This window comes from Hippopotamus amphibius, chromosome 15 (genome assembly GCF_030028045.1).
Source record: "Hippopotamus amphibius kiboko isolate mHipAmp2 chromosome 15, mHipAmp2.hap2, whole genome shotgun sequence".
NCBI lineage: Eukaryota > Metazoa > Chordata > Mammalia > Artiodactyla > Hippopotamidae > Hippopotamus > Hippopotamus amphibius.
The window spans coordinates 14,833,639-14,855,394 of record NC_080200.1 but is presented as its reverse complement, the minus strand read 5'-3'; the positions used below and the strand labels follow the sequence as shown (position 1 = coordinate 14,855,394).

The window sequence follows — 21,756 nt, the reverse complement described above, 5'->3', positions numbered from 1 at the left end:
CTGGTGGGCAGCCTGACCACCCACAAGATAGCCATGCGGGTTGGTGGGACCCCATCAGGGCCTGCTGCGACAGCAGTGCTCAGTTGAAGCAGGCGGTGGCTGCTTTTGCTATCTGTTACCAATATTGTGACGTGGATTGTGCTCAGGGTGAGGTTGAGATTGGAACTGACTGACAGCAGGACCTCTGGAGGTCCTGGGTTCTTCCTGGATGCTTGACTAATCCATCCTGTGCGATCGAGGACCTTTGACTCGCAGGAACCCAGAGTCCTATGTATCCCTGGCTGGCTCATGCCCTGGTTAACCTCATTTAGTCCTGTGCCCTTGTCAGTGCTGCTGGGGAAGAGCCTTAGAGACAGAGAACCAAAGCCCATGGGGACTGCTGTTTTTTCCCTCCAGATACACTGGGAAAGTGCTGTCTGGTTCCAACGTGAGGACAGCTGTTTGGGGCAGCCAGAAGCTGGGGTCCCCCTCACTGTTGTTTGAGGCCTATCACATAGTCTCAGTCTCCCAGGCAACTTCAACATTTCTAGAACCTGTTGTGTCCAGAGGGCCCTTGAGCACTCAGCTGGGTCGGGGTGGGGTGAGAATGGAAGACAGATCCCTCCAGATATTTCTTGCTCTTACAGTGCTCTGGTCACCAAAGCCTGCTATGAGCCTGTTTCCTCACCTAGACAGGGAGATGAACCCCCTCGCTTGAGGGTGCTGTGGGCACCAAGGAAGGTGACAGACCAGGTGCTGGGCGCTGGCCCAGCAGACCAAGTGTGCTCAGACCCAGGTAGCTGAGGGGCCGGTGTGGCAGGAGGGCTCAAAGGCCCCAGGAGGCAGGGCCAGGGGTCAGCGTCTCCGCCACCCACACTTTAAGTGCTCACCCCGCCTCTCACCCCCAGTGCTCGACTGCAGCCCCATTCTGTCCTCCTTCCAAGTAATCCTACTCGAACACATCATCATGTGCAGGCTCGTCACAGGACACAAGGCCACTGCGCTGCAGGAGGTGAGGCCACTGGGCGCTGCACACACGCGGCAGGGGAGGGCTGAGGGGTCGGGTGGTTTGAATTTGCTTGGTCTCGGAGGGTGTCACATGGGAGAATGTAAGAGTGTCAGCAGGACATCATTTATGCCATTTGACTGACTTGGCAGTCCATGACCCTGCATGGACACAATTGATCAGAGGCTTTTACCTAAAAGTTTGCATGCCCAAGGAACATGGGGTCTGGGGCTTTAGGGTTCCCTGATGGCAGTTCCAGCACCCCTCCTGCCCTGTGACCCATAACCTCTTATGCCCACCTTCCTGAAAGGGCACGGGGACCTTGATAAGGGTGAGAGTACTGTATGGCTGAGACACAAGTTGGAAAGGGAGAAGGTGGGTAACAGACAAGGGTCGCCATCCTCAAAGAGGTCAAGGCTGCGCCTGGTCCTCACAATGGCGCATCCATTGGGACTTTGTGCCCAAGTTAGACTGGGCGGGAGGTGGGCATACCCTCGGCTTTGGGGTCTCTCCTCAATGCTGCCAAGACACTAGGTCCTGAGTTACAGGCCACATGACATCAGACATGCTCTTTCCGGCAGATCTCCCAGGTCTGTCAGCTGTGCCAGCAATCCCCCCGGCTCTTCTCCAACCACGCAGCACAGCTGCATACACTGCTGGTGAGTGCATGAGGGCTGCCCACCTGCAGCCCCATCCCTGTGAGTAACCCCGTGACCACCACCCCAGACAGGATTCAGAACCTTCCCAGTGGATTTCATACTGACAAGCATCTCATCAGGTCCAGGTTGAGTTAGGTCCCAGGAGGCAGGGATAATTAAGCATGCCATCTTTCTCCCTGTTTGTCAGGGTAGAGCTCAGATACAGCTGGCTCGTTAGAGTCACTTGTCAGGCTTGCCTGGGTGCAGCTGTGCAGCGCCGGGCACGCTGCCTGTGGCTCTGAGCCCTCAGCACCTTCTTCTTCCAGGGCCTGTATTGTGTCTCTGTCAACTGCATGGACAACGCTGAAGCCCAGTTCACCACAGCTTTGCGGGTAAGGTGCCGGCCCTCACTTCACGGGGCAGGCAGTGCTTCTCAGTAAGGAGTCGGGCGTGCTCTGTGATGAGGACAACAGCCATACAAAACCATGGTCAGCGGGTGACTCCGCAGCATTCAGCCTGATGGGGCTACACCGTTTCTCCAGGGCTTTCTGTGTCACGTGTTGTGCTGCTCAGATGCGGACCAGGCCAGCATTGGCAGCACAGCTTGATGAGGGGTCGCTGTGGGCAAGGGGGCTGCTGGCCAGCCTGGGGTGGGGCTTCCCCAAGCCCTCCCGATAGCCCGCCAGGTGGTGCTGACTTGTGTCACAGCTACCTGGGGCCCTGGTCAGCTGGTGCTGCTCACTGCACCGGCTCCTGGACCACCCCACATTGCCCGTGGCCCTGTGAAGGTCTCTTGGATCCTCCTTCCCCATCTCTCTTCCTACACAAGTGGCTGCTGCTGCTTTGGTTCAACATCAGCATTCCCGACAGAGGGTGTGCGCCCCAGGGAGTCCTCCCCACCGGCTGGGGGGCTGGGGGGAGTGGTGCAGCCAGGACTCGGGCCCAAACCCCTCATGACCCCAAACACATGCTTCTCCTGTGGTCCCATGACAAACATATTGGAGCATCTTTGCTCAGATCAGAAGACCCTCTGGACCTCCTTGGCACCTGCCAGGGTCCTCCAGGTGGGGTTTGTGCTTCCCAGGCAGCTAGGCCTCTATATGCAGCTGCGCTCGCTCAGCCCCATTAGGAATGCCCAGCCTCACAGGGTCTGAGCAGTACTCAGGCCACTCTGGTACCTCTCATGACCAGTCTTGTTCCCCCAGAAGAACGGGAGACAATGGTCTGTCCACCACCAGCCATCAGCAACATTTCTGTCCTCTAACAGCTTTAGCTGCCTTCCAGGCAGGGTCCCTGCCTCCCCCAGGGCCAGTGTGTTCATCTTCTCTGTCAGCACACGCTGGGGTCCTGGGGTTACTGCCTGTGGTGTAGAGGGAGGGGCCACCCAGGTCTCAGATTGAGAGACAGTGGAGAGTAGACCAAACTGTGTTGTGTTCTGAGCACAGGATCAGGGGTGGCTGGCTTTTCTATTTCCTGAATTTCCCGTAATGGATGATTGTTTTACAGTGAAAAGAACTAACAGTTTTGTTGTCCTTGGGTTTAGGAGGCAAGGGGAGTGAAAAGAATAAGGAGATTCCAAGGTAGCCACTGTGGAGCGTTTGGGTGGCTCTGATGCCACCAAGTGGCCCCTGTGTGACGTGACGGTGTCCAGCCCGGCCCCCTGACACCCTGTGTCTCCCATTCCAGCTCACCAATCATCAGGAGCTGTGGGCCTTCATCGTGACCAACCTGGCGAGTGTGTATATACGGGAAGGAAATAGACACCAAGAGGTAGTAGGTGACATGCTTCATGTTTGGTATCCTTTTTTTCAACTCTTACTTGGAGCGGGGTGTATGGGGAGTGTTGTCCTGGGCACCAGCAAATCTCATCCGCCGTAGGGTATTTGCCCTCCAACAGGGTATCCCACACAGTGGAGTGTAGGCAGGGCTGGGGGGAGGCCAAGTCTAGGACAGAAATGTTTCCACAGCCGATTAACACCTCTCCTTACTGAAAACGAGCCGAGCTTTACTGAATCCCTCAGAGGGAGAAAATTTCTCCTACCCTGAGATGTCTGCTCTAGAACATCATTGAGGCCTCATGGCTCAGTTATGAGGAGCAACATCTTGGGCAGCTGTCTGCACTAGGCCCCTAGGTGGTTCTGGGGAGGCGGGCCAGAGTTTGCTCTCGTAGGATAAGTCCCTCCCACCAGGTTCCCCTCGCGACATCCCCTTATCCCTGCAGTTCCCCCCGAGCCCTGACCCCTCTGTAGTGTCTCTCAGATTCAGCCACTTGTCTCCTGCGGCCTTCATTGTTTAGTTCAGGCCACTATCATCTCTTGGCTACAAAAAGCGTAGCTGACCTCCCAGATGATTGGTTTGTTGGAATGCTTTGGGCAGAAGGCCCAGTGCAGCTGCTCCAGTAGTTAGGAAGCACAGTGGGCAGGGCCATGAGGGCCTGCTGTGGCCTTGGTGGGTCTCAGAGGAGTTTGGTGCCCTTGTGTTTCCCCACCCAAGCACCGCACCCTAGTGTCTGCCTCCTGAAGGGACTGGGGGGGTATTGGATGCAGCCTCAGCCCACTTTAACACTCATCCAACCCACCCTCCAAATGACAGCCGAAGGGGACCTAAGATGTCTGTGACTTTGCAGGTCCTGCCCCTTCTCCCGGCAGGTTGCTCACAGGCATGGGATTTGAGGTATGGGCACGTGCCCTGAGATTGGGTCAGGAAGTTGCAGGACAGCCCTCGTCAATTTACTAGTATGTTTGGGCCGAACTCTGTCATATTTAGAAATGCAGAATTATTCTAACTTGCAGATGTTTCTTTCACAGCTGTACAGTTTGTTGGAGAGGATCAATCCAGACCACAGCTTCCCTGTCAGGTAGGCGGCCCCAGGCCCGGAGTTCCACTTTACCAACTGTCTTATGTTTTCTCTGCTCCTTGGGGGTGGTGTGAGCACCCACGGGTCCCAGACTGCCTCATGTACCCCAATGCCTCACACACACCCCGCCCACTCCCCTTTTGTAAATCTGATGCTTTCACAAGAACCCTGCCAAGGTGTGATGCTCCGCTCTCCCCTCAGCTCTCACTGCCTCCGAGCAGCAGCTTTCTACGTGCGTGGGCTCTTCTCCTTCTTCCAGGGACGCTATAACGAGGCCAAGTGAGTACTGGGAGAGGGCAGGTGGCCCTGTAACTGGCACCTCCCAGTGTTTCTCTTCCCCCAACAGCACATGCCCAGGTCCCCTGTCCCTGCCCTCCCTGCCCCCCGCCAGGTGGACTCTGCTCAGGGCCCTAAGGCCACTGCTGCCTTTTTTTCCCCAAAGGCCTCCCAGTGGGGCCTCAGCATCTGTTTTTCTCATGAAGGCGATTTCTGCGGGAAACCCTAAAGATGTCCAATGCAGAGGACCTGAACCGGCTCACAGCCTGCTCCCTTGTGCTCCTGGGCCACATCTTCTATGTGTTGGGAAACCATAGGGTGAGTGTCAGGGGCCAGGTTGAGGGGCGTGGGGCCAGGGTGGTGCTTATTTGGGGGGGGGGGCACCTAGCAGGGGAGTGCCTCCCATTCTATGCCCCGCAATGATCACATCTCAGTGACCCTCACCCCCCATTGCTCCATGAGGCTGAGCCAGGGCAGAGGCACCCTGGCTCAGACAGCCTGGGCAGGCGGGGCTGGGGGAGCTCTGGATCTCTGGAAGGTGCATCTGTGGGGCAGACAGGGCCAGTGTTGGCCATGGGCAGTTGTCAGGCAAAGCCCCAGAGCTCAGTGGAGCTAGAGCTGGTCGGGCAGCCCAGAGCTGGCAAGGCTGAGAGCAAGTTCCCTTTCCTGTGTTAATACTTGAGGAGAAGAGGTGTATTCTCTCAGTGACAATCCCAAGGATTCCATCTCTGCCCATCACACATGGTGTCCTCAGGGCCCCCTATGTTTTTACTCACCAACAGTGCCCCCCGGGCCTGGTCCCCACCCATGCCAGCTGGTCTCTGGTGGGATCAGTTGAGTCTGAGTCTCCTCATCTGGGAGTATATGTACATGCAACCTGCTCCAACCCATCGACCTTACAGGGTCTTTAATTTTTTTAAAGGAAGTATTTGTCAGTATAAAACAGGGCATTTTCATCATAGAAAGTCTGAGAAGCAAAGGAGAAAATCATCGCCTGTCTTCTGTCTTCCAGCTCTTTCCACTGCCTGCCTCTGCGCTTGCATAGGTTTTGTTTATCAGGCTGTTTTATAATTTTATGTCTTGTCTTTCTCTGCACTACTGTGTTGGAGCTTTTTTCTGATGGCAGTGAGAATTTTTAAGCAGCATCAGCTCCATAGTTTAGCCCGACTCACTTTAGCTGTTTTTTCAGGATAGATAATGCAGGGTACTTGTCTTGGTCCAGAAAGTTTTATCTGCTCAAACCCAAGAGCTTCTGAAGAGTGAGTGTTTTTAATGAGCCTGGTGCATCGCCTTCCCCACAGTCATGTGACATGCCAACATGCCCTGCAGCTGTGGCCTGAACTCCGGGGGGATACCATCACCCTGACAGGAGGAGGACCAGTACTGGGCTCTCCCTTCTGCGTGTAGCTCCACTCCTTCTAAAACACCTTGTCACATTACTCACTGAGCACAGTGAGGACAGTGGCCTCTCTGCATCCAGGGCTTAGGTAGGGACAAGGGGCTCAACATGAGGGCCCACTGAGTGCAGGCCACCTGCCTTGTGTCTTGGTGCTGTGGCTGTGATTACCTTATTGCCAGATGCGGAGATTAAGGTCATACAGCCCCCAAATGAAAATAATAATAATAATTTTAAAAAAGGGACTTCGCTGGCAGTCCAGTGGTTAAGACTGTGCTTCCACTGCAGGGGGCACAGGTTCGATCCCTGGTCGGGGAACTAAGATTCTGAATGCCACATGGCGCAGCCAGAAAAATAAATAAATGAATAAATTTAAAAAGAAAAAAAAAGATTACACAGCCCCAACCTGCAAACCCAGGCTTAGAACCCAGACCTTGTTGGCTCTTACTTGTCCAGAGGCCACATTTAGTGGGGCAGCTCTTCAGCTGCAGCTTCTGGTTTGAGTTTGGGGCAGTCCCGGAGCAAATTATAGAGCTTGTTAGGGAACCTCTGCTGCTCCCTGTGTGCCTGGGCCCACATGGGGTAACATGGGGCCACCAAGAGCCCTCAAATCCAGGTCCCACCTCAAGCAGCTCCAGGTCTGGGGGAGACACTGCCCGCCCTGGGCCTGCTAGGCCAGAGTGTCCTCGGGAGTTTGCGGTGGCCTCGTGCAGGACGGCTCTCACGATCACACCAATCTTCAAACCCAGGTTCTGTGGGGCGGCCCAGAGCTGGCATGGGGGAACCTGAACCAAGGAGGACTCTTCCTCACGGCAGCTCCCTCCCAGCCCCAGGCCTAAAGGAAGAGACTAGTTTTTCCCCTTTCGGCCGCGCATTCTGAGGTCTTGGGCGGGCTTGGTTCAATTTTGAAAAGTTTTGAGACCCACCTGGAGCTCATTTTCGAGGTGCTGGCCATAGGCATTGTAAAGTCACTGGGCTTTGGTGTCTGTGCGGGGGCATATCCCGCATAGCCGAGGCCGTGTTGAACTTGGGCCTCTGGAGTCGGTTTTGAGGATTTGTGTGTCTCTGGGCTACATGCCAGGTGTCCCCCCAGGCTGCAAGGGGTTGCCGCATAGGGAGTTTTCCCACTGTCACCCTGAACCTCACACCTAAGCCAGCAGGCTGTGGTCCGTGGACTGGGTGGAATCACAGCAGTGCTGCTGGTCACTGCGGGGTCAAGGATGGGTGTCTACAGCCCCCAGCGGCTCTCACTCAGCTCGTCCAGGGGATTGAGGGGGTGGCGCTGTTGCAGTCATAGGGCAGGGTCAGGGTTGGGGGATTAACACATCCTGGTGCCCCATATCCCCATGCGTCTGAGGTGGCCCTCTCACAAGAGCAGGCTCTCTTGTAGAAGAGAAACTTCTCTTCCTTTCTTGTCCATTCAGCCCTCATTGCTCCCACCAGGACAGACTGCTGCCTTTTCCCAGCCCCGGGACCCCTGAGTCAGCTCCTAATATGAGTCCAGGGCTGGCTGCCACCAGTGCCTTTTTCTCTGGTTAGAAAGACAAAGGCACCTAGAGGTGCCCGTGGCTGTGACCCAGCGAGGAGGCACATGTGCAGCTGAGGAGTAGGGGCAGTTTACTTTTCCCCAGGGTGGTCAAGGAGTACTTCAGAGAGGGTCATTTGAGATAGGCTCTGAGGTAGGAGTAGGTATATGCCAAGCATCAGGAGGTCACAGGTGGGGCCCAAGCGGCCCCTGCCACCACCCCCAGCCACCACCACCACCACCCCACCCCCGACTCCTCTGCTGCTCTTGATTGACAGGAGAGTAACAACATGGTGGTGCCCGCCATGCAGCTGGCCAGCAAGATCCCAGACATGTCAGTGCAGCTGTGGTCATCGGCCCTGCTAAGAGGTGAGTAAGAGATCAGGGCTTCTGGGCAGAGCCTAAAGCTAGAAGATTGGTAAGACCTGCTAAGACTCTGCTTCAGACTAGGCTTCTGCAGGCCACAGCCCCAGTTCTAGCACATTCTCAGGCTTCTCAGGAAACCCTATTTGAGGGCAGTGGGCTTGTTCATGTAGTAAGATCTACACAGGATCTGATTCTGTCTTTCTGGGACCCACAAGTTCTTGGCATCTGAGTGAAGAATGGGCTGTGAGCCCTGGAGCTTGGCCTCAGTTTCCTTCCCATGAATGGGGAAGGCAGTCATCCCTGTCAGGCAGGACGAGCCAGGGTGCTCTGGGTACAGAGAGGGTGCTCAGCAGGTGTCATTGTTGTTACTGCTGCTCTCCCATTTACAGATTGTGAAACTGAGGTCCATAGACCCACCCAGGGCCCTGGGGAGGAGGTGGAGGGCAAACTGCACCCATGTGCAGTGGACTTTGTGCGCCCATTCAGTCCTCCTGCCTCAGCAGTGAGCAGTGGGTGCCATGCTCCCAGCGGGCTCCTGGGTGCCCAAGAGCTGCTCAAGAAATTCCTGGGAGTGCTGCATCCACAGGGAGCCCCAAGGGTTTTCACGCCCTACCAGCCCTTATATCTGCCCCTGTGGGCCTTGCCACTCTTCCACCTCCAAGGACATAGGACTCAGGAACATAGGAGGGTGTGTGTGAGGGCTGCTGGCAAGTGGGCTTTGCTGACTCTGACACAGGGCTCAGGGCCAGTGATGTGCCAGGCACACAGGAACCCACTGGTGGAGCTGGGGTTTGACTTCAGGGCTTCACCCACACCCGCGGGGAGGGTGTAGGGGCAGTGGCAGGCCAAAGCAGGCCCATCCTTTGTGCGTATCCCACCCTCAGACCTGAACAAAGCCTGCGGGAATGCCATGGATGCCCATGAAGCTGCCCAAATGCACCAGAACTTCTCGCAGCAGCTGCTCCAGGATCACATTGAGGCCTGCAGCCTCCCTGAGCACAACCTCATCACGGTACGGGCACAGGGTGGGGGAGACAAGATGAGGGTGCTGGTTGGCTCCTGGGGGCCAGCTCACCTGGTCTGTAGCCCCTGGGGGCCACGCCTCCTGAGGAGGGAAGTACACACTTGGCTGCCATCTTGCATCTCTCCAACAATCCCTAACTCAGCCTGGCCTCAGGAGCCCCCTTGGATGGGCAAGATACACCAACCCAAGTGAGTGATGCAGGCTGTTTCCTAGGGGCCCTTCTGACTCAAAGGTGGAAGACGCAGGGTCCTGGCTGGTGACCAGCCTGAGGAGGGCGGCTTTCCAGGCACAGACGTGTGGCCCAGCACACCCCTGCTTCTCTCTAAGAAGGACCTCACCTGTGTGTCCTCTTCCCCCGCAGTGGACCGATGGCCCGCCCCCTGTGCAGTTTCAAGCTCAGAATGGACCCAACACCAGCCTGGCCAGCCTCCTGTGAGGCCCCTGGACGGGGCCACTCAGCTTCTCCAGGCCTCTGTGGGGCCTGGTGTGTCCCCGACTTCCACCCAGATGGCACTTGAGCTTCCCTTTGAGACGTGCTGGCACGGCTGTCCCCAGGCTTCTTTCCCAACTGTCTCCAGAGCTTCTAAGTCCCTGGGGAGTGTGGAGGGCCGGCTGGCCATTCTTGCAGACTACCAGGACCCCAGGTGCTGAGGCTCGCAGGTGGGATGTTGGAGCTGACTTTCCAGAGCCATCCTTCAAAGTGGACGTGAACTGCCAGTCCTGCCTCCGCGTCTGAGTCATATCTTCAAGAGAGTGTCTGGGCGGGGAGTGGAGTGCTGGCCATCAGCTGGGTCATGGTCCCGCACGCAGGGGTGGTCACTGCCACCGAGGTGCCATGTGACTTCCATCGCCTGGGCGTCTCTGCTGGGCTGGAGTGTTTCCTCTGCTCATGGCAGCTTCCAGTGCCCAGAGGCAAGACACCGGTTTCTGGCCCAAAGTTAGGGAAGAAGTGATTGCGCATGTCAGGCACAAAAACGCACGTCCCACCACAATGTTTTCCCCAGCTTGCCTTTCTGTCCAGCATCCATCCTTTTGGCAGCTGCGGCCTCTAGCTAGGGGCCCTGGGGGACCCAGGAACTTGGCTTCCAGACATCCGCACCTTGACTGGATTCACTGTCCAGCTTTGGGGGTGCATGTGCTTGTGTGGGGTGTGCGTGTATGGGTGTGCGTGTGTGTGTGTGTGTGGTGCATCACAGAGTGGGTGCCCCGAGCTGAGACGCCCGTGTTTGCACCAGCCACCTTCCCCTGTTAGCGTCCATAGTGCGGGGCAGGAAGCAGGGGAGAGGGAGGGGACCTTCCTCAGCCCAACTCAGGGTGCTGGATTGAAGGGGCTTGCTTTCTGGCAGCTCTGTAGCCTCCTTTGCAGAGAACGTTTGCAGATGCCTGGAGCTCCACCAGCCTGCAGGCCACCACTCCCTTGGCTGCCTGCCCTGTTTTCAGAGGAAAGGAGGAGGAGACCTACCTGCCTTGGGTCTCAGGACAGTGTTGCAAACTTTTCCTGAGCTAGACCCCAGGAGGCTCTGCCAGGCCCAGACAGCCATTCTTGGTTCTGTGCTCCTCTTAGATAGTCGAGGAGGTGCCCCGGTGATGGTGACATTGTGGGCAGTCAAGGCAGCTGCCCCTTTAGCTTCCGGTGCCTGGGAGCATCTCCCTGATGAGGAGTGGTGGGTGGTTTTGCTAGTCACAGTTGCTTGTTGGTTCAAGTCTCGTTACCCAACCCTGTGAAGGCTGTTTCTCCAAGCCTCCGTGTCTGTGACGGAAGGAATGTTGGGATCGCTCAGGTCAGCCGCTTGGGCCCTGAGGCCTGGGTGTGCCTTAGCCGCAAGCAGGGCTGTCAGCAGAGCTCCCTGCTCTGGGCCACTGCCCACATCAGCACCCTACTGCCCTCTTGGGGGCCAGCAACAGGCATGCAAGTGGGCCCCTGGTTGAAGGGACAGGCTGGCAGAGTTGTCCTAAGAGGACCCACCCTCTCTGTCATCCTGGGTCACTCGAGAGAGTCCAGCCTTGTCCCTTGCTTCCTGGGGCTGCCCCCTTGATGACACCCCTGGCCCTGTGAGACCTGCAGAGGTGGGTTTGATGTCCAGTCATGAGCTGTCCCCATCCTCTCTTCCTACTCGAGGGTGCCCCCCAGGTCCTCCCCTCCACCCAAGGGACAGAGCACCTGTCTCGCTACAACCTGTGCATGTAGGCCTGGACCCCACACCTCTCTAGACCCACATTTCTTCAGTCACGCTTTACATCGTGTTTGTCTCTGTATTTATTTAAACCTTTGTTTGCTTCTAAGGCATTTTGTATGTAGAGTAGTTGAAATAAGAACCTCAAAACTTAACGTCTGTCCTGATGACCACTTTGTTATCTATGTATATGTAAAGTTAAGGATAAGTTCTTAAGTTTACAGTTAAAAATTCAGTACTCGATATTTAATATTTCACTCTAGCTTTACGGAAGCCAACCCGTGTGTATGTGCGTGCGTGCGTGCATGTGTGCGAGCTCTGAACCTCCCCTTCAACGGCAGCACCTTTCAGTTGCATTAAGCTGTCATGAATACCTTCCTGCGAGTCCAAATTCAGTGCCTCACAGTTTCTCAGTGATGAGAATTTAATACAGACAGCAAGCAAGCCCCCAGGGAGACGTTACAGCTAGTGTCATGTAGCTAAGCATTCGGGAAAAAAATAAATAAATAAAAGCTCCAAACCCTTAAGCATACATGGGTGCGAGGGAGTAGCAGAAAGATTCCTGTTGGCAGGTAAATTACTGAAAACTGGGCAGACCCCTTGTGAGCGCCTCCCATTTCCTCCTGTGAACAGTGGTGGCCCTTAGGGCCTGTGGTTCTGGGGACGCTGGTCCAGGAGGTGCCAGGTTCCCTTGCAGACATGTAGCTGCCTTCCCCTGTTGGATCCCCCCAGTCACTCATGGGTGAGGCCAGGGTCCTCTCCCTTAGGTAAGCACTCCCCGTCCTATTTATTGGGAACATAGGCAGGGAAATGAGAAAGGGCTGCCTGGCACAGTTGATAAATTTGTTGGTTGCATTGTCTTTGTTTCTTTCAAGGGTTTTTAGTACGTATGTTTGGCGTACTGTCTTTTAATGGGTTTGCAGTGTCTTATGTTTTTAGCAGCCTGCGTCTTCAGCTGGTGCTTTTAATCAAGAAAAAAAATATTTTGTAAATACAAAAATTGTTTAAAAGACATAACCATAGAACATAGCTTCTCGTTTGTAGATTTCTTTTCCTATATGTTCAAAGTAAAACAGCTTGCAGGAGCCATCACTCATTGTGTCTTTTTTGTGCCACCTGCCCCTCACATTGCCATCCCAAAGACTCTAACTTTCCCCGCCCATCAGCCAGCGGGGCCACAGGGATTTCTGCTATAACCTGCAGGGCGTGAGGATGCAGAGCCCCATACCCTGGACTGGAGGACCTGGTGGAAACCTGAATCTTTTCCCCTCTAGTGATGATGTTCCTCAGTCCAGCCCTGCCTAGAGGTGAGGGAACCCCTGAGACATGGCATGCAAGGCCCACAGCACCGCCTGTTCCTGGCTCTCGCCACAGACATACTTCCTTGCATGCCTGGTGTTCTTAGAAAATACATGGGTCAGCTTTCATGTGCTTGTGTTTTTTTTTCAGGTTTGGTGTTTCTGTTTTTTCCTTTTTTGAGGTGAAAGTCACATAACAGAAAATTAACGTTTAACATCTACAATTCAGTGGCATTAAATACATTAATTATGTACAACCAGCACCTCTGTCTACTTCCAGAATGTTTTCATCGCCCCAAAAGGAGACCCCATCTCCATTAGCAGTCACTTCCCACTCCCATTCCCTCAGCCCCAGAAAACTACTAATCTACTCTCTGTCACTATGGATTTAACTGTTCTGGGTGTTTCACATAAATGGAATCATGTAACGTGTTCTTTTGTGTCTGGCTTCTTTCGCTCAGCCTAATGTCTTCAAGATTTTTCCACGTTGTAGCGTATGTCAGTGCTTCGTTCCTTTTTATGGCTAAATAATGTTCTATTGGATAATGGATGGACCACATTTTATCTAGTGATCCATTGATGGGCTTTGGGTTGCTTCCCCCTTGTGGCTATTGTGAGTAGTGCTGCTGTGGAGTTTGAACACGTGTTTTCAATTCTCTTGGGTTGTGCGGTGCTTTTAATGTGCATGGATTGTGCCAAGCTGCCACCCATTCTGCATCAAGGCCCTTGTGTTGCTTTTGTCCCTGTGCCCATGTGGCTTTGACTGCTCCCTTCCAGGGGCACTTCTGAAGACTCCTTTGGGCCATCGTCCCAGGGTAGAGCTGCTGGCCTCTGGATGTGTGAGCAGTTCCACAAAGTGACACAGTGCAGAGAACATACTTGGGAAGTGGGTGACAGGAACTCAGCCAGGAGGTGGCCACAGGGCTGAGGGGACGACAGGAATGGGCCTCACAGAGGCTAGCAGGTGGCCAGGGAAGCTGGCCCGAGCATCGAATGCCTGGGGAAGGGGTCGTTACTAGTCTTTGACACACACATCCCCAATCCTCAGAAATCCTACCAGTCACTCTGCCCATTCCTGGCCATCTTCTCTATCTGTCTGAGGCCCAGTCATGTCTCCCACCTGGCTGCTGCCCAGCCTCCTAGCCTCCTCCCCAAATGGTCCCAGAACATTCTGTGCTCACTCCCACCTGTGAGGGGCACTCTCCTCATGGCTGCTGGGTTTCACTGGGGAATGTCCTGGCCCAAGCCTGGCATAGGGTGAGTGGGTCCATGGGGCAGCCCAGAGGAAAGAGCACATGGCCCAACCCCAGATAGGTCCAGCAGATGCCACTGTGGACAGCTGCCCACAACATGCAGGTATCAGCACATCCAGTCACTGTGACCAGTTCCCCGCCCCCCCCCCCCCCCCCCCCCCCGCCGCCCCACTTCCACCAAAATGCCAACAGGTCCCTGCTGTCCTGCAGGAGAGCCTGGGACTCATACCTCCAGGCTGATGGGCTCCTGGGAGCCTGGGAATTTAAAGTATTCCCCATGTGTATTGGCTTCTCCCTTGGCCTCCTTGAGCTCTTTGGGTTTACATTTCCCCACAAAGAAAGCTATTCAGGGAGATTCCTGCCATGTTTCAGTCTGTCCAGCACCTCACATCGCTTCTTCCATTTGAACCATGCTGGCTTCTTCCATAGGATCCTGGTCAGCTCAGAGGTGCCTGATGGAGCCTGACCCCTGCCTCCTCTGGGGTCAGAGGAGGTGCCTCCCTCTCATCTCTCTCCACTCCCCACCCCACCCCACCCCTCGCTGGTCCCCAGAGGGTCTGAGAGGGGAGGTGGGGATTGCTGACAAGTTTAAAAGTATCAATCACCACAAATCCACGCTCACTTGGTGAGATTACAATGCAATTGGTTGGGGAAAAAGAAAAGATTCATTTCTATGTGAATTTGATATTCTTAGCACGTTGATATTTCTCGATACTTTTTTCAAGGACTCGAAAATAAAGGAACGATAACAGTGATGCTTTGTGAAAAATATGATACTCTCAATGCATTATAGCTGCTTCAGCAAATGTCATTTTAAAAATCACCACATTCTTCCACTACATTATGAGTGTGGGAGAGAGAGGAGCACTCATTTGTCCTATCCCTATCATGTATGCAGAAAAGCTAAGACAGATCCTTAGCAGTGAGCCACTTTGTAAACGTGTGTTTTGCTTTGAGTGTTGTTTCTAATGACAATTCTGAGCATCACGTGCCTGTGCAACTTGGAGTTCAGGCTCAAGCTGCAGTTAGGCGTGCTCCGCCCAGAGCGACTGTGTGGCCCTGGAGGATGTCCTGCTACTACAGGGTTCTGAACTCAAATGCTCCCCTAAAGGGTTAAGTACAAACTGCTCAGAAGTAACATGAACCGGAAGTAAATCTCCCACCCTGTCATCTGTGTGTCACCGGCTGCTGCCAGTGGCTTGGCCGGCTCCATCCTTAGCCACCAGGGGGCGCGGACACCCCGGGCGGTGTCCCCATCAGGTGGGGCACGCAGGCTGGGAAGGCTGGGCTGGATGTCACCAGACCCCAATGTAGCCTGGCTCTGTCCTCATCTGCAAGGATGTGGGCTGACCTTTACCTCAGGGCCTCTCAGTTCCCCTCCTGTAACATGCAGGTCGGAGACGCTGATCCCCATGGTTCTCTAAGTGTCAGGGCTGCACCATTCATCCCCTCATGTACTTGCCAAACATTTATTTGGCACCTACTGGGTGCTGGGGACACAGCAGGAACCACATCAGACAAAGTCCCTGCCCTCAGGAAGTGGACATTCTACCAGGAGCTCTATGATGGACCTCAAATAGAAGTGAGTGCTGACCTGCCTTTGAGAGAGGAGTAGCACACTGTAGGATGGGACAACCAGAGGACTCTGGGGGTGGGGGAGCTCTGTGACAGGACAGAGGGGAGACCTCCCTCAGCCAAGCCAGTCACAGCTGGGCAGCTAGATGGTGTTTCCAACTTCTGCTTACATGGCCACCAAGGCTGTGGGAAGGGAAGGGGCAGCCCTCATGTTTGGCCACTCCAGAGAGGATGCTGGGTGGGCATCTGGGCTGCCTGTGGCATTCTGGAGGGCACGGGCTGCCACACGTGCCCACCACCACCTCAAGCACAGCTGATGCCTGCGTCATGTCAGGAGGACATTGATGGATGGGGAAAGTGACAGAGCCCCCTTACCAGGGGAAGGATCGAATCCCCGGGTCTTCTCAGGTTCTTCTCCCCCCACCACACTTAGGCCCACATCCCCGAAGTGAACTCTGGTAGGGGTGGTACAGACAGGGCTGAACTGAGGCAGGAGCATGGGTCAGAGAGTGACCATGACAGAGGGGTCCCTAGCCCTCCTTGTATAACCTGGACTCCAACAGCAGGTGACCAAGGGCCAGAGCCCTCCTGACACCACCACGAACTAACCAGAGTAGATGCCTCAGAGCTGGGTTCCCAGTCCGAGTACTGTATACCTAACACCCTGCCCAGAATCCACCACAATGTTTCCTGAGGCACCCCCTCCCCAGGAAAAGGGACTTCATCTCTCCAAGTAGTCCTTCCTGCCTCCGGAAAGTTCTTCTGTCTTCTGGCGTCAACAGAAGGAAGTCCCAGCAGGGTCAGGGCCACACCCAAATCCCTCATTCACAGGATCTGTTTCTCAGCATCTAGTTTTCCTGAGACCCAAAACCTTGACTTAAGGAAATTGTTTTTCAGGGATTATTTGCCCCTCCCTGGCTGTGTTCTGGAAAGGCCACAGGCCATGCCCAAGACACATGTCTTGTCTGCAGAGTGCAGGGCCGGGTGGGCTTTGCACACAAACAGACCCCATGGCTGTGTCAACTCATTCCCCATGATGGGACAAGGAGACCCTCGCCACATCATCTCTCTCTGGATTCTTCCAACGTTCAAATTTTACCTCCGGTCTCACAGCCACACCCTCGGTGAGGATAATGGGTGGGTGCTGAACACGGTCCCCTCCCTTCTCATAATTATCATGAAAAAGGCCAGAACCTCTCTGGCCTATCATGAGAAAGGCCCAAGAAACCTCCCCACACAACACAATACATGTTCGTGATGCAGGGGATGTGGAAGGCATTTTGATCAATGCCATGTGGGCATCTAACAAGAGTCAGGGCCCCCAAAGGAATCACCCAGTTCAAGGTCACGATTTGGGGCCAAGGACGATTTTTGAAGCCAGTTAATCTCTCTCCCAAGCCACATCAGACTCTAACTTTCATGTCTGACTAGTTCCTCCGAAGGTAGTAGGCTGTGGGGTTGTGTGAAGTGAATTATTCAAACCTGAGCTGACTCCTAGCGGGGCCCTGGCACGTGGAAGATACTCTGACACTCTGGGATCAGCTTATACTACAGGAGAATTGGTCATTGATCTGAAATTCAAATCTAACTGGGCGTCCTATGTTTTCATTTGCTAAATCTGGCCACCCTGGAGGCTCAATAACATCTTTGAATAAAAGAACGTAGGCATGAACCCAGAGAGTTGGAAGATTACCGAATCCAAACAGGGAATTTTACCAGTGGGAAACAGAGCTCACAGAGCTTTGTAGCACGCTTACTTCTTCCCATCAGAATAAAATCCCACTTCCTCCCAGGGCTGCAATATCAGCTGACCTCTCCCACTTCATCCTTGCCACCAGCTCTCCAGTTACTCTCTGCCCTGTGCTCAGTGCCCTCAGGGCTGTGGCATCCACTGCGCCCCTCTGCCCAGAACGCTCATCCCCAGGCTCAGTCCTTAATAAGATTCAGGTCTCTCTTCGAGTCCACCTGCTCACAAGCCCCCAACTTCTGCCCTGGCCAGAGTCCTTTCCAGTCACTGTGTCACATCCCTGGTTACTTGTTTTCATCAACATCATCAGGGATTGAGGGACTTCCCTGGTGGCACAGTGGTTGAGAATCCGTCTGCCAATGCAAGGGACACGAGTTTGATACCTGGTATGGGAAGATCCCACATGCCGTGGAGCAACTAAGCCCACGAGCCATGACTACTGAGCCCATGTGCCACAACTGCTGAAGCCCATGTGTCTAGACCCCATGCTCTGCAACAAGAGAAGCCACCACAATCAGAAGTCTGCACACCGCAACGAAGAGCAGCCCCTGCTCACCACAACTAGAGAAAGCCCATGCACAGCAACAAAGACCCAACACAGCCAAAAAGAAAGAAAAAAAAAGAAAAGAAAAAGAGTAAATAGAGTATAACCTATAAAAAAAATCATCAGGAGTTGAAATAACCTTGTTCGCTTTGTTGTCAGTCTGTCCCTCCCCACTCGACCTGCTCACCACAGCATCCGGACCTCTCACCATGTCCACAGGCCTCTGACAGCTCCGGTGGGGAACCTGGACCCTTGCACCGAAATCCCTGCCACAGCCCCATCTCCCCCTACGCTGCAAGCCCCCAGCTCTTAGCATCATTTGGAGCAGGAGTGAAGGTTTTCAGACCGGGGGGCACTAGTAATTCCTGCACTAGGGAGAAAAGTTAGTTTCCAGATTGAAGCAAAAGTTGAGATTCAGCCTTTCCTAACCCATGACATGTAGAAATACCCCTACTCCAAGGATCCAAGGACTTTTCCCCTCAGGCCCTAATGGAGGGGTTTCCAGGGCTTTCTGTACTGAACAGCAATGTTGGACTAAAGGTGCCCGGTTCTCAGGAACATTCTAGAGCAGTCCCAGGTCACTGATTGAGGGTGGCAACTTGCGTCCATGGCGAGAATTGACCATTAGAATACTTGCTTTCAGTTTAAAAGATCAGAGTGTGTACACCATGCTGTGTGGGCACAAAATCGAAGTGGACCCCCGCATCTGCACATGGACTAGAACCTCTCTCGAGGGATATTGGAGAGACCGGTGATGGTGGCTGCCTGTGGGGGAGGGAACAGCAGGCCAGGGTCAAGGTGAGAGAGAGATGCCTCATCCCTGGCACCTTTGTCCACCGCTCTCACCAACAGGGCCCAGCCCTCCTTAGGGGCCCATTAAATATTTGTGGAATAAATGAATACACCTATGAATGAGGGAACTTTTGAAAGGTTACTTGTCCAAAAGAACAAAATAAGATGGAAGCACTAAGCATCCTCTTTCATTCCATCCTCACCACTCACCCCGCTACCCGCCCAGTGCCAGCCCCATGCCCACCACAGGGGAGGAAGGGGGGAGTCTCTGGGCTGACCAGACACGTTTCTCTAGTTTCTATATGTCTCAGGGTGTCTCTTTCTCTCCCAGCTCGCTTGTCTATGCTTCGACAACAATCCAGGAGAAAATTCTCATAATGAGGACCAGGGCCTTCGTGAGCAGATGTGTGAGAAGCCGAGAAGCAGCAGGAAGGATGAGCCTGGTCCGGTCTGGATGGTAGCCAAAGGCAGGGAGCCCTGATGGCTGCTTCCCCGCAGACTGGCCTGGAGGCCTTAACATGGAGGCAGGAAGCAGCTGAGCAATGACAAGGAAACTTCCCTCACAGGGGCACACGAGTGACCCACAGGGCGCGGCCGGTGACTGCCCAGAGCTCCCCAGGGACTCCTGAATTCCACCCAAGACAGGAGACCGGACGCCGGTCTGTGGCTGGAGTTTAACAAACACGAAAGAGCAGTGAGTCTCTGTGGCCTTTGAGATTCAGGCTGGCTCTGCCAAGAGAGCAGCTCGGCTCTCGCCTTGAGGCTGAGCTTGCTCACATTGTGCCCTCCCTGCACACTCTGCATTTGGGAAATGTTGAAGATGGACTAGTTGATTGCTTAACTTCCTCTCTGGTTCTGACCGTTCTTAACATGCCATTATCTAAAAGAAGAGGGGATGTGAAGGGGAGAAACGAGCAGGCGTTCAGAAAAGGTGGAGGACCCAGGCATTTATTGTTTAAATGTAGCCCACTGTGTATATATTAAATGTGTGTATCTACTATGTGTATTTTGAAGAATGTAGTTCTATCCTCTGGGAATGTATTATCTAGTGGAGAGAGAGAGAAAGAGAGGGAGAAAGAAAGAAAGGAAGGAAGGAAGGGAAAAAGAAAGAAAGAAAGAAAGAAAAAGAAAGGAAGAAAGAGAAAGAAAGAAAGAAAGAAAGAAAGAAAGAAAGAAAGGAAGGAAGGAAGGAAGGAAGAAAGAAAGAGAAAGAAAGAAAGAAAAAGAAAGAAAGAAAGAAAGAAAGAAAGAAAGAAAGAAAGAAAGAAAGAAAGAAAGAAAGAAAGGAAGGAAGGAAGGAAGAAAGAAAGAGAAAGAAAGAAAGAAAAAGAAAGAGAAAGAAAGAAAGAAAGAGAAAAAAGAAAGAAGCAAAGAAAGAAAGATGGAGGGAGGAAGGGAGAAGGAAGAAAAAGTGGAAGGAAGGAAGGGAGGAAAGGGGCCGAAGGGAGAAAAAGAGGAAGGAAGGGAGGGAGGAAGGAAGGAAGGGGGAAAGAAAAGGAGGAAGGAAAAACAAGCCAACCTATCTACTCCGTGTAGTGACAATACAAAATGCACAAAAATGAGGATTATAAACAGAAAATGTTAGGGACTTCCCTGGTGGCACAGTGGTTAAGAATCCTCCTGCCAATGCGGGTTCGATCCCTGGCCCAGGAAGATCCCACATGCTGCAGAGCAACTGAGCCTGTGAACCACAGCTACTGAGCCCACGCTCCGCAACTATACCGAAGCCCATGCAACTACTGAAGCCCGCGCGCCCAGAGCTTGTGCTCTGCAACAAAAAAAGCCACCGCAATGAGAAGCCCATGCACCGCAACGAAGAGTAGCCCCTGCTCGCCACAACTAGAGGAAGCCCCTGTGTGTAGCACCAAGGACCCAATGCAAGAAGGAAGGCAGGAAGGAAGGAAGGAAAGGAAAGAGGGAGGGAGGAAGGAAGAAAACAAACAGAAAACGTTAGTTACCAACCTGCTAGTGGCCTCGACAAGTGGAAAGACTCTATGGGAGTCGGATTTTGTTCAGAATTGGAATTGAAACCTAGGTTTTGGTTTTATTTATTTGTAACCCTAGCTGAATCAAAAACCCTGAGCCTCAATTGTCTCCCCTCCAAAATGGGGCAAAGTACCTTGATCTCCTACAATTCCTGAGAGAGGGAGATGCAATAAGGGAGGCAGAAGCTGGCTTAGACAAAGGCAACATGCCAAGCCAGCTCCATTCAAGCCACGAACCACTTTCTACTGAATGTGAGTTTGCCAGGATTTTTTTCTAACTAATTTTTATTGGAGTATAGTTGCTTTACAATGTTGTGTTAGTTTCTGCTGTACAGCAAAGTGAATCATTTATACGTATACATCATATATCCCCCCTTTTCTGGATTTCCTTCCCATTTAGGTCACCACAAAGAATTGAGTAGAGTTCCCTGTGCTATACAGTAGCGCCAGGATATTAATGGGTGTTCTTAGAAAAAAAGGAAACATCATGTGTTCAAGGGGGAATTGTAATATAACATAACAACATGTATTATCAACATTAAAGGTTTAGTAAAATCCTCTGGTTGCAAAAAAAAAATTTTTTTTTTTTTTTGGCTGTGCCATGCGGCATATGGGATCGTAGTTCCCTGACCAGGGATCAAACCTGCACTCCCTGCATTGGAAGCACGGAGTCTTAACCATTGGACTGCAGGGAAGTCCTGAAAATTTTTTTTTTTAGGCAGGGAAACTCATCACAGAATCTCTACTGATAGTCTTGAGTCATTCTGATGTTCCGGGGAATTCAATGTGGGAAATTTTGCACTAATCAGTGTAAGGTATCATTCTTGAAGAAAGCATCCCAGGAAGAAATTGTAGTGAAGGGAGGGGCAAGGAGAGGGCTTCAAACATTAAGCCATTAAGCTAAGATTCAGTCTTTACCTTTGGATGATGGAGGTCTTTTTTTTTAATTTTTTTTTCTTCCTGATTACAAAAGCAATACAATACAGCCTCCTTAATAATCGACATTTTTGAGTAGTGGTGGCACATAGTCCATGATTTAAGAGCAATTAGTCTGACAGTTTGCATATAATAGTCCAGGCACGGGTGGTAGAAATGGAAATCAAAAAGAGTAGACAGAAAAGTGAGGGGAAGAATCACAATGTTTAGCAACTAAGTTTGAGCTTGAAAAATGATGTTAAAACTTCCAAAGGTTTAAGAGCTTTCAGCCTGGAATACTGGGAGAGTGACATTGGTGCAGGAAAAAAGAAAATGACGAAGGACAGCTAGTTTAGAGAACACGAGATAGGTCAAAGAGATACCAAATTTGGTCTCATATTTGGTC

General features: G+C 52.9%; 1 protein-coding gene across 3 annotated transcripts in view; it reads left to right on the top strand.

Moving 5' to 3' along the window:
* The window catches only part of MAU2 (MAU2 sister chromatid cohesion factor), a 31,279-nt gene extending 18,951 nt beyond the window's left edge, over positions 1–12,328 (top strand). For 2 of the 3 annotated variants that reach the window (XM_057708747.1, XM_057708745.1), the window contains 10 exons: positions 888–991; positions 1,567–1,644; positions 1,950–2,015; positions 3,310–3,396; positions 4,431–4,480; positions 4,682–4,759; positions 4,963–5,074; positions 7,956–8,046; positions 8,928–9,055; positions 9,429–12,328. In XM_057708747.1, coding sequence (XP_057564730.1) covers positions 888–991; positions 1,567–1,644; positions 1,950–2,015; positions 3,310–3,396; positions 4,431–4,480; positions 4,682–4,759; positions 4,963–5,074; positions 7,956–8,046; positions 8,928–9,055; positions 9,429–9,503 — 869 coding nt within the window. In that variant the 3' untranslated portion in view covers positions 9,504–12,328. The remainder of the gene's footprint in view (positions 1–887; positions 992–1,566; positions 1,645–1,949; positions 2,016–3,309; positions 3,397–4,430; positions 4,481–4,681; positions 4,760–4,962; positions 5,075–7,955; positions 8,047–8,927; positions 9,056–9,428) is intronic. The other variant, XM_057708746.1, reaches the window with a different exon arrangement.
* Positions 12,329–21,756: the final 9,428 nt, after the last annotated feature.